Source organism: Condylura cristata, unplaced genomic scaffold (assembly GCF_000260355.1).
Source record: "Condylura cristata isolate star-nosed mole 26May11 unplaced genomic scaffold, ConCri1.0 scaffold00028, whole genome shotgun sequence".
Classification (NCBI taxonomy): Eukaryota; Metazoa; Chordata; class Mammalia; order Eulipotyphla; family Talpidae; genus Condylura; species Condylura cristata.
In genome coordinates, this window is record NW_004567129.1 from 10,452,076 (window position 1) to 10,464,953 (window position 12,878).

The following is a 12,878-nucleotide window of genomic DNA, read 5'->3' on the forward strand; positions in this document are numbered from 1 at the left end:
ACCCAGCTTTTTCTCACTCTTAGATTCAATTTGCTTTGGATGTTAAGGAAACTTTTAAAAATGTTTATAGGCGGACCCGCCCCGGTGGTGTGGCGGTTTAAAGCGCAGCACTATGAAGCTATCCACAGCCACTGCAGCACAAGTTCGATCCCCAGTCAGGGAGGTGACCCACATGGCACAACAGACTTCTCTTGTCTCACCCACTGCTCCCCTCAGCAGTGTACTTTGTCAATCTGCCTGTCCTGCTCCCCACTCTGTCTGTGGTGAATACTCTCACCACCCTGCACCCCAGTACTGAATGCATAAATAAATACATCTTTTAAAAAAATGCTAGAGGCAACTTCTAGACTGCCAGTCTCTTTAGGGAAAGAGTAGAAATACTACTTCTCAATTCAATATACATCAACAAACATGTTCTGAATGTCCACCGAGTGCTTTAGCAATTCAGAGGTGACTAAACACTCACAGTTTCCTCAGTAAGTTTCTAACATATAACAGAGTTCTAGGAAGTTTCAAAAGAGAGGCAATTGACTGATCAAACAAAATTATCATTATGTGCCCAAATAGGCTTCCAAATTATCTATGTGCTAAGAATGATGCTTCATTAAGTTACTCATTTTCTCTGGTTCTGGCAGCTCAGCCAGAGGGAAAAAAAAAAAGTTCTTTGATTGCAGTATATTGTCTGTGGCCCACATAAGATCCAAGCCAATACTTTTCTACACTAAGGAAGAAATATTTTTTTCACCACCCAGTAAACTTCTTTTGCTTCCTTTTTCCATCGGGTTTGAAATACAATCACCTATGAGTGCCACCATGTGATACAACACTCCTCCTCAGTGCCTCTCCCAGAGAGTTGTCTGCTCTCCACACTGCACAGCCTTTTACAAATATGCACACTTCAAAGAGAGTAAAGAATCATTTAAATATGTCATATATATGCATATACATATATACATATGCATATATATGCATATACATACAGCAAGTCCTCAATTAACACGGTTTTGCTCAATGTGATATTTATGAGAATTAAAAAAAAAAAAAAGTCAGTCCCCAGCAGGCCACTGTCTGGGTGGAGTGTGCCCGCTGTCTCCATGTCTAGTGGCTTTCTCCCCAGCATTCCAGTCACCGCCCACAACCCATAGGTGTGCAGGTAGGCTTTGCTGGCATGCCTCAACTGTGCCAGCAGGAGAGAGGTGTGTGTGACATTCCCTGGTGTGGCAGGGCATCCTGGACAGGTGCGGGGCCCACCTTGTGCCCTGACCTCCTGCCACCCTGACCTGGAATAAGTGGGCTGTAAATGAGAATGAATGAATGGATACAAGTGATGGCTTCATACGAGAGTGTTTGGGGTCTTTATCTAGAAGTTTGGTTGTTTTTATGAACAGAAAGATGCTGGATAAACCTAACTCTTATATATATGTCCATTAGCCTATGGTAAAATTGTTTTCTGTTGTTTCACTTAAAGACTGTTTACAAGACCTTGACCATAACTGGAATGAGGACTTACTGTATGTATACACTACAGTATACATTGCAAATACTATATATCAAGTCCTCCATATACTGAAGTAAAAGGGAGATATCATCATTAGCATCATTAGAGGAAATAAAAGGCATAAATTCTTTTGACCAGCCTTCAAGACAACATAATGCTATTATGCTACTGAACAAAATTTAAACATCTTCATACAGTTTTATTTCTTAGAATGTCACACTATTTAGTGTATTAATATTTTTTCAACTCCTGAGCTCTGTGAAACATTCACCTTTAGCATTTTCATATAACATTCCTTAAATATATTAGACAGTTAACACTAATGTTTTTAAGTAACTCCGATGACTGTTTTTCCACTTAGATTAAGAGACTGCAAGATTAAAAGACTAAACAAAGATGTCTTGAGACATCCTTTGTTTTTTTAAGGAAACATACCCAGATGCTGTCCTCTTGCCGATACTGTTTCCAGTTCCTCCCACTGTCACTGAACATCAGGAGGTAGCTGGTCACCCAGTTAGAGCTTCCATAGCCCCCTTGGGTGGCCACTGCGGTGATCTCCATTCTCTCTCCAAGGTCAATCTGTAGCCACTGGTACTTGCTGGACACAAGTGGAGACCAACCACCAGCTCCTTTTATGAAAATAGAAGACCAGAAAAAAATGGCAAAGAATTAGTTCAAGGTCTGTGTTAGTGGAGTAGAAATCCTAGTGAGAATGCATTCTTCCATGGAGATTTCGAAAACCAAATTTCCAAACCATGAAACTTCTCACCGAAAAACATGAATCTGATATGAACTGGGTGTAAATGAATGGAACCTATGTTAATTACCTTCATTTCTAAGTGCCATAACCTCATGACACTGGGAGGTCAATTCAATTAAGATTAAACTCACTGAATGTTTGAAGTGCTTAATCTGATAGGTAGAAATTCTTGCCAGCTCTTGGAACTGGCATGTTCGCGCACACATGCACATCTGGGTAAAGACTGGCCAGGGTCTTAGGGAAGACCTTCACCGTATGGGGCTGATATCTCAGATGTCAGATCATGTGTAACTCCTTAGAGAAATAAATATAGAATTAAGCCTGGGAATTCTAAGAAGGTAAAGGAAGAGTTCCAGTCCTCACGCATTTACAATCTTTTAGGAGGACAAACATTAAAAATCATGTTTGAAATATATCATGAAAATGTTAATGGTAAGACAAGGCAGAAAACTACCTTGTGTACCACAAAGGCAGGAATTCTACCTAGTGGCAGCAAGGACCTAACTATAGGGGGTGAGAAGTGATTACATTTTAAGGAATTCTGTAAGCTGATGATTAAATACAGCCATCCTTGCAATTGGGGAGCATTTACCATAATTTAATTAGAATTTAAACCATGGAACCTGGCAAACTTCACAAGTGAGCAAGCCTCCATCCCAAGTAGTTCACCAGCATACACCCCAGTCCTACCCTCACTGGGAGTGGAGTATCAGTGAGCGATGAGGCTGGGAAGAACTGGGAAGAAATCACAGAGCAAGCTGTGCTTGAGCACTTAGAAGTGAAAAGGGAAGAGCCTGCTGAATACTCTACTACGGGTAGAGCAGAATTTATCATGATTTTTTTAGTCTAAAACACCCCAGAAAATTAAGGGCATGCCCCTTGTGTGTCTCATTAAGGGGTTTCCTCTTCGGTTTAATACAGTAATGCTTTCTTTATTTGGGGTGGTCATTTACTTAAGGTAATATTGACACTGCTGATTGTTTATGCAATAGATCTTCACTATAAAAGTGATGAAATATGGTTTAACACACTCTTGAATCCATAATTAGCTAACATTCAAAGACCATTAAAACGCACCCCAAATAGGATTATAACATCCAAGTTTTCGCTCCACCTACCTTTAATACCTTTAATTTATATATACTTTTTACTCAAGCATTCTCCTTGATCTGTACCCTGCTTTATAAAACCCCAAGTCCAGTCCCCCATAAAAAGCCAAGCCCATTAAATGGCTCCTACAAGTCCATGAGACCTACAGAGACACCCCATGGGGCACAACTGAATTTTCCTTTTTTTCTTGGAAGCAATGTTTAAAAATGCTTTCCACTCCATACTTCAAACATATATTCTCCCTTTCTTTGGATCCAAAATATTTATACACATGGCATTTTTTTTTGTTAGGGGTGCCCATAATTTTCTCTGTATTTGCCTTGAATGATCTATGGATGAGCCTGTAGTCTGGATGGGTGGCGTTCTCACCAACACCACCCACTGCATCTAAGTTAGAGTATAATATTCTCATTTTGAGCTCACTGGTATATATGGGCCCTGGCTGGATTTGGAGACCTGGTATCATTTGTTAATCAAAGCAGGTTTGGCTATTCTCTCATCTTACTGCCCAGATGATGCAAATGAAGAGAATTTACTCCATAGGAAAGAACTCCTCAAATAGAACTTTCACACAAACAACTTGGGGAGTTCTTGAGCCCTCACTGAGAACTGCTCCCACAGCATTATTTGCTGAATCTCAGCCAGCTCTTCATATATATTTCATTTCTTCAGATGTGATGAAACCCATCCATTCTCTTCCACTTACCCCATTACTCTATTACTTAACATTAATTGAGCAAGTGAGAGTACTTCGTGTCAGGCACTCTGTGAAGGCAGCGCTATTAATTCTCAAAGCAGCCTGCTCTAGAGATGACAGCCACATACCAAGAGTCTGAACACCTTGACTCATCCACTACCTGGGACACACAATGCCTTCTATACCATTACAATACATTAATCAGAATTGGTAGCTCTGGGAAGCTGTAGACACTGGGTGCTAGTAGGGGCTAGGGGAGCTCAGGCTTTGGCACCAGACAACATGGCCAGCTCTTCTCCATTTAGCTATCAAGACCACACTTCTAGTATGAGCACATGACGGGGGTCTATGGGTAACTACATCCATCTACGTCCCACTGCTAACCTCACTGCTCTATTGCTGGGTGTCAGAAGTCTGGAAGTTCAAGTTCTCTGGGATCCAAAACAAATACCAAGCACTGTGGTCATTTTATGGCTGTGACTGCCTATCTCTGTGTTTTTAATCATTTTTTACATAGAAAAAATGAGAAAGAGTAAATGAAGTGCCCCTAGTCAGCCACAATCTTATCCTGACATATTTACATTGGCGTAGTAACTACATCTGCTTCTATCTCTGAGAAAATACTGATTATTTTGCTTTTTTGCTCCCTCTATGGAATTTGAATGGGCTAAAATAAGTAGTTAATAAAGTTATTGGCATAGATACATCATTTTGATTTCATAATATTTCTTGGACACTGTAACGCTTCTATAAAGATCACTATTTTAAAAAGTGAGCACAAGAGATGCACAGTAAGGAAAAAAGAAATCAGTGTGATTCTAGTGAGTAAAAAATTGGACCATCAATTCTCATCAGGAGGAAGAGGGGCCTCTTACTGACCGCTCCCTCTTCCCAGCATAGCTCACTGTTACAGCTTGAAACATTCCAGTTAATTGACCTTGAACATTTCAATTTCTCACCTGTGGTGAAAAGGTACTACTGATCTGCAAATGAAGCTATGTCATTAACAAGGTACACCAGTAAAGTAATGGAAATTCTGATGTTCTTAGCCTTCACCAGGTCCTTGCAGTGGGTAAGTCGGCCACAGGGAATGCAGATGCCCGCTGGGTTTTAAGCTGTGACACTTTGCAGTTACACTTAGTACAAGCGTGTGATGGAATGTTATGCTTGCTCTAATTTTCAAACAAATGTTGAACAGTAATCTGGAAAATACAAATCCATCGATGCAGACATACAGAATTTGGTCCACTTTCACAGCACCCTTCTTCGCCAACGGGTAGGGACAAAAGTGAAGTGAGATGAAAAGGTAACGGCAGCTGAAGTGAGACTTCACAGGCCGCAGAGGCCCGCTGCCAACACCTGACCTCCTGGAGACACACTATTGGCATAGTTACTTTCTTAATAAAGAAAACGGCAGCTGACGCCAGCAAATTATAAACTGAATTGCTACCAAACAAAATACAGTTAAAATTTTTGTTTACCTATTAAAAACCTTTCAGCTGCTGGTTATCCTTAACAAGCTGTGAGTGTGCCAGTAGCTTCAACCTCGCTGGAAACACAGCTATGTGACCAGTAAGCGTGTCACAGCGCCTCTGCTCCGCTCTAAGCTCTGACGACACCGGCCCACAGAAAACAAAAGAGCCTGCCCCTGGTGCATCTCTCCCACAGTGGAGGCTTCCCATCCTCCTCCTCCTCCTCCTGCCGGGGCCTCATTACCAAGACTCCCGTAAGGACAAGTGTCATAAATCTCTTCAAACAGAAACATTTCTTGACCCTTCCTCTTACAGCCTGAAAATTCACAATTAAAAAGAAAACCCTCCCCATTTATGAGGCTTTAAAATGAAATGTATGAAATGTAGTATTTCCACTATGAAACGCGAATCTGAACAGCATACTAAGTGCCCACTGATTTCTCTCACACACAGCAAGCAGGTGAATGTACAGGAGTTGTTAGTTTTTGAATTATAGAACAGTTGATTGTTGTTGACGCCAAACCAAGAATTATGATGGCAGTGGAGTTGAGCTTTGAAAAATTGAGCTACTGAATGACCAATAAACAAAGCATATGCTGTACCTGTTGCCTACCACTTTTAAACAAGTAACTTCTCATTACTTATTTTTAAAATGATTGTAATGCTGGAGATCTCATTTTTTAAATCAACCCTTTTTCAATTCTGTGTCCTTAGAAATACCTACACAACCATCATTGCCTACAGTGTTATATTTTATCCCCAAAATACACCCAAAGATTTTTTCAGTGTTGCTTGCTTAAAGAATGAGATTATCTAGATAAAGTTAGACTATTACCAATATTTAGTCCTGGTTGTAGATGCTCATGTTACAATAAATTGAAATCAACATGCTCTTGGTTGAAACATTAAAATGAAAATATATATATATATATCACTTATATCCTCTAGTCATTAAAAATGGCATGCCTACCCTGCCTGCTATTCCTTAGTAAAGGTGACGCGTCATCAAGACCATCACCTTAGGAAAGGTCGAAACTACAAAAAGGGGAGTTCTATTTCTTCCTCAAGATTTAAAGAGCAGAAGGGCACAGCTGCTCAAGGGCACAAAGCACAAGTGAACACAGCAGAAAGATAGTCCTGGACACCATGAAGGCATCTACATTTCTAGAAAATAGTTGGCTTAATTAAAACTGTCCTAAGAAAGTCTCCCTCTAAGGTAATTACTTTTTTCTCCACATGTGACTTCTTCTAGATTTCCTCAAGAGTCTAAGTATGCCCAGATCACTTTGATCTTTACATTAAATTACAACAACACAAGGAAACAGAAAGAACACAGGCCCCAAATTTGCTTGGCGCTCTTAAATGGTTTGCTGTGTCCCCGGGTCACCATTTAGAATAACAGCTTTGTATTTTTCTTTTTGCTGGAACAAAACATGACTGTATCAGTGCTGTGTGTGTGTGTGTGGGGGGGGGGGGGTCCTTTCAGCATCATGCTCCTGAATCCTGTCTTTGCCTCTGCTGGTCACAGGGGCCGCTCCAGGAACAGGGAGGTCACTTAAGCCAGGCCATGCGGGCAATTCCAAGCGTTGGTTGGGGTGACAGAAGAGACCTCCTTTTCTGCTACAAATACTGAAAAGATGGTATCTAGGTGCTAGGGTTCAGGAGAAATCGGTGAGAGACTAAGCAAGACCAAGTCAGCCGGGATGGCCAGCACCCCAAGTCTGACTGAGCCTGTGACATGCCTGCACTTCCACTTCCACAAGCCCCCACTTGTACTGTGCCAACACAGGGTCGCTGCATCAGCAAGTCTGTCTCTGCCACCTGTTTTTTGTTTTGTTTTGTTTTGTGTTGTTTTGTTTTGTTTTGTTTCGTCTTAACTCTTTAATGATTCATTTCCATCAAGGATAAGCACAGCTATTTTTTCTATTTAAAATAAAGACAATACTTTTGATACCACTCAGCCTTCTCCAAATAAGACCTCCTAATTCAAGCCCCCACGTTTTCTCATCACCACTGAACTGTTCTTGTCAAGATGAGCATTGAACTTCATGTGACTAAATGGTCGACTGCAGCTGTGGCTCCCTTTACCTGCTACAGTAGGCGGCTCCTAGGGCCTTGACAAGCTGCTCCCTTAGCGTCCACCTACGCTCACTCCTGGTTTTCTTCCTAGCTTATTGCTATTCCTTCCCAGATACCACTGCTGCAACTTCCTTTTCTTATCGTTTCCAGTTTGAGGTGCTCCAGCACTTCAGGGCTTGCCCTGCTTCTTCTGGATCCACATTCAACCCATGGCGGCCTCTTTTAGCCTCACTATGTGCCACTAACCCAAGACCTCTTCCATAAACACCAGACGTGAAGATTCAACTCCTACTAGATCTCTTTAACATTTACCAAACCAAGCTCTTGTTCTTCTCCCTAAATACTGTTCTGTTCACACTCTTCCCCACCCTAATTCATAATTCACTCTTTCAGTTTCACAGGAAAAAAAGGGAGAATCATGGTTGGCTCCTTTCTCTTTCTCTCTCATCAAGGAAATGCTGGTGCTACTCAACTCCCCGAAGCAGAGGACTACTCTATCCTCAGTTCCTTTGGCTCAACCCACATTGTTCTAGCCCAGACTCTTGCAACAGTCACCTAATGCGTCTCCCTTCTTCTAGCTTTGCTCACTGACACTCTAGTCTCTGCACAACACCTTTAGAATATCGTGCACTCAAAACACTGCATGCATCTCAATATTACAAAGAGTGAAAGAGGAAATCACCACTGTATGAGCTATGGAATCCCAGGTGACCCACCCCAAAGTCAGTCCCATCCCATGTCTAACCTCCTGCCCTGCTCCCCACCACTCACCCTCCACTAACAATAGCCTCCTCGAAGTTCTTTGAGCAAACCCCATCCTCTATCTCCCATCTCCCCCTTTACTAACCTGTTCTTTCTGCCTGGAACGCTCTTTTCTGAGACACACGGGGCTACCATTTTACCTCTTTCAAGTCTGCACTCAAATCCGATGCCATCCAAGAGCCATCCCTCATCTGCCATATTTAAAATTCTTTCCACCCAGAAATCCTGCTTCATTTGCCTTACTCTTACCAAGTACTGATTTTCTGACAGAAACTGACATCATTAAACATAGCATATACTGGCCCTCCTGGTGGTGCAGCGGGTTAAAGCACTGCACTGAGAATCTAAAGCCGCTTCTGCATGAGTTCGATTCCCGCCTGCCCCGGAGGTGACCACATGGCGTGGCAGACCTCTCCTGACACGCCCGCTGCTCCCCTCAGCAGTGTATTTCGTTGATCTGCCTGTTCTGCTCCCCACTCTGTCTCTGGTGAATCCTCTCACCCTCCGCATCTCTGGCCTGTACCCCAGTTCTGTATGAATAAATAAATAAATCTTTAAAAAAAATAAAATAAAAAAAACATAGCATATACTTTTCTTCCTTTTTGTATTTCTTGCTTATCCTTTCTTTTGTTCTACAAGGCCATAAGTCTTTACCTGTTTTGTTCACTGATAGACTCTTAGTGTCCAGCACACTCTTAGTGTCCTGACACACAGTAGGTATTTAACAGAATGCATAAAAGAATGATATAAGTCTGTACCCATCAGTGTCTAAGTCTGTGTAAATGCATACCCCAACTAGTGACAAAACTGGAGCTGGAATGAAACTAAATAAAAGTACAGGACACTTGCCTTTCTAGAACAGTATGTATAGTGAGGTTCTCAAACAGAAGATGCAGGCACTTGGCTGATGTGAGCACATACACCCTCCACACACTAGCACTGACACCAACTGCCTCAAAGTTAGAGTTTAATCACTTATAAACTACAACTCCTAGATGTATTTATTGTTTTTTTTAATACAATGAAAAAAGAGATGCTTTTCACTTCATTTCCCCAGCAAGGCTCTAAATTAATAATACCTCACTAAATTCTCCTAGGTTTTAGTTTTCTGTTGTTGATCAATTTTCCCTCACGGCAAACTGGCAGACTGACTTTCAATCCTACCTCTTGTATTGCCAGATCAAACATTTCTGAAATCTTTAATAATTCAGTGGATTGAAAAGCAAATATTTACATCTTTACTCGGTTCAGGCATTTTGATTGGTATATTTGATTTGCAAATTGTGACAGTCAAATTTGCTCTGGAAGGTTAGAATAAAGTTACAGAAGCACCAACTCCACTGCCTCCATTTTTTTTTCTTCACAGTAAGTTTTATATTATTCTAATTAGTAGTTTCTGAACAACACACGATGTCTAAAATGAGAATCAGGACTTACTATGTTTTGCTTCCTAAGTCCATAAGGATGCTTTTCAAAAGTTTCAATTTAGATCTATTACAGTGAGGCAGGTCATTCAGTAAATGACATCATGCATCAGAAGGAGCACACTGACAGAATCGCAGAGGTTGAAAAACTATTTTTTGCTTCCCTATCTTTTTTTTTTAATCTTCCCCAGCCAGACAGAGATGATAAGCTGTCATGAGCCAAATGTTCCCCTATTACTCCTTCTGGGTCAAGAAACCTAAGTCACTCATACACATATTATTGCACCCAACACATATTATTTATACAAAATGATTGGAAAAGCCACCTTTACTAGGGCATAGTATATCACAAAGTTAAAAGTGCAAACCAATTGCAAGCATTTAGCTGATTAAATCATTTGATATTTTCCTAATTTGTAAAAATGCTAAAACATATATTAGCATCAATCATGCTCCCAATTAATGAGTTACGTTTACCTCCAGATTTAGTTTACTTCTTGAATTTGGTCTTGACTACACTTATTTTATTTAACTAGGTTCTACTTCATTATGGAAACTTTTGTTTCACAGACAATGGGAGGCATTACCAGTGATGCTTGTGACCAAGATGGCCTTAACAGCCTCCTCAATTTGACTAAACTTTAAACAGATGTCTTCCTGACAAGGTCTCTGACCTCCCTTTTCTTAGGAAACTTGCAATTGTAAATTTCTTTCCACCCCTTGAGATATAAATCTTCATCAAGTTTCTTTTCAGGTTTACGATCCCAGAATGTCTTTCTCAAGGGCCTGAGTCATCCCTTTGAAGTGTAATCATCAAGAAAGATAGCGCCCCCATTTCTCCCATCTCAGTGGGAGGGTAGGAACTAACTTCCATAAGTGCCAATTAGCAAGCACAAATGGTCTAATCACATTGACCAACTTCCCTCTTAATGTTCTCCTGTACTTTTCCACAGGCTTAGCCCACTGCTTAAAAAACACTCCCACCTTTTGTTTTAAGAGTTGAGTTCAGTCTCTCATCCCTATTGCAGTAGGTTTGACCCCACTGCTCCCATTTTGAATAAAGTCTTTCTTGTCTACTTAACTCACTCCAGTGCAATTTTTCCTTGACAAGAGATATTTTTTTTTTCATTGAAACAGTATGTTTCATTTCCCTGCCTTATGAATCATGCTTTCCAGAAACCATTCTACATCAGCATCTAAAAGAAGAAGGTAAAGAACAACGCTTGGAAGTGAATGAAGGCCTGATGGCAAGCTGACCAGAGGACTGTTCAGGTTGGTGGCAGTACCAAAGACTACTGTGCACCAGCTCTTCCTATGAAGCCAGAGACTGTCCCTGTCAGCTTCACGGAATCTGAACAGCGCATGAGGAGGTGTCAGGGAGCCCAGACAGTCAAGGGTGACAGCTTCTGCCAAGAGTCCATCTGGCAGCGCATGTCCACAAACATTCAGGGTTAGAACCAACCCGAGCGCATTTGGCAGATTTCACTGACCCAGAATACAAGGATCCAACCATTGACCGTGTGGTAGACACCAACATGAATATTCCAGGGAAACCTCCCACCCAACTGCACCATGGTATCATCTGTGTTCCTCATGTGCCCAGAGCAATTTAGGAAAGGAAGAGAGAAAAGATGAAGAAGTCAAAAAATATGAGCATTTGGCTGGCTAGACTGATAGAACCAAGAAGAGGCTACTTTATCCAGTAAAGGCTGGAGAGGTCTGAGGTGACCTAATATATGGGCAGGTATGTGAAAGAGTCTTTAGATTGAATAGCAAACTATAGCTGCTCCACTTCAGAACAATACTCGCTGCTGCTAAGGTTTTGACAATACTGAAAATCATGTGGTTCTTTCTTGTTATTCTGCAACTATTAAGATAACCTCTGGATTCAGAGATTTAAAACTGGCCTGAGAAAATCATATCAACTAGTGTTTTAAGTCAAAATGATGAATGTACTGTCTCTTCTTGCATAAGTTTTAAACATCCCAACAGGTGCTGCTTATGCACTTTATATAAATCATTTTATACAACCATATTTGGTTTATTAGAGCAATGCTAACTACAGGTATCCATAGGCAGCCACCCAGAATTATTAGAGGTGGAAGCATGGTATGTGGGGGGAGGGGGACAAGTCCTTGTCCACTCCCATTTCTACATCACAACTCCAGGCATGCTGTGACCCTGAACCGGGGTCTTCTGAGTGCACTGGTGGGGCTGAGCAGCCAGTATGGAGTCTGAGACACTGGATGTGTGTGTCTGTGCCCCTTCCCCTGCACCTTGGCAGGCAGGCCAATCCAGCTCTCCTGGGAGATGATGCAGCCACCCGCTCAACCATCTGGTCAATTCAGCTTGGGGGGCACAGTTTAAACTGTAGTTCTCTTTCCTGTCCCCCAGCCCTTCGGAACTTATGGAAACTCTTGCTTGCTTGCTTGCTGGGAAGTAACTTGACTGGTTCAGGCAGCAATGCCTCAGCCCTTGGATGCACCACTTGGAGTCCTGCCAGTGAGGCCTCTGAGGAGATGGTAATTCCAGAGTCTGATAAGGAGGCTGTACTTTGGAATCCTTGTCTCTCCTACTCCTCTTCTCTCTCTCTATTCTCTTTGAACTTCTCACTGAACTTGTCACAGGCAACATGAGTTTTTATCCCTTGCTGTTTGGGGTCCAGGGCACCCCGTGTTTTTGCTCAGTATCAGTTTTGGCTCCCTGCTCAATATAATAATCAATGCCACTATCTGCTTCAAAAAGCATTTCTTCGGAAGTGTAGCTTGGCTATAGTCACACTCTAGAACAGAATTTCTCAACATCATGGTGATTTCTGTCATAACTGAGCAGGAATAAATGTATATGTGCATGTGTGTGTGTATATATATGATAAATACATACACCTATATATACACATATGCACGCACGCGTGCACACACACATATTTACACAAATACATAGAGATAGATATAAATGTATAGATACAGACATTTTATATACTGGCTTTAATAAATACAGTGTTCTGGGCAGTAGCATGGCAGAGTGGGGACACAAAGAGAATTTAGAGCTGAAGCCAGCAGGTACAATATTCCCC

General features: G+C 41.5%; 1 protein-coding gene across 1 annotated transcript in view; it reads right to left on the reverse strand.

Annotated features, from left to right (window-relative positions):
- Nucleotides 1–12,878, reverse strand: part of CNTNAP4 (contactin associated protein-like 4) — a 232,909-nt gene that overhangs the window by 165,268 nt on the left and 54,763 nt on the right. Inside the window, exon 3 of the mRNA XM_004690363.2 lies at nucleotides 1,934–2,127. Within this exon, the coding sequence (XP_004690420.1) occupies nucleotides 1,934–2,127 (194 nt within the window). The remainder of the gene's footprint in view (nucleotides 1–1,933; nucleotides 2,128–12,878) is intronic.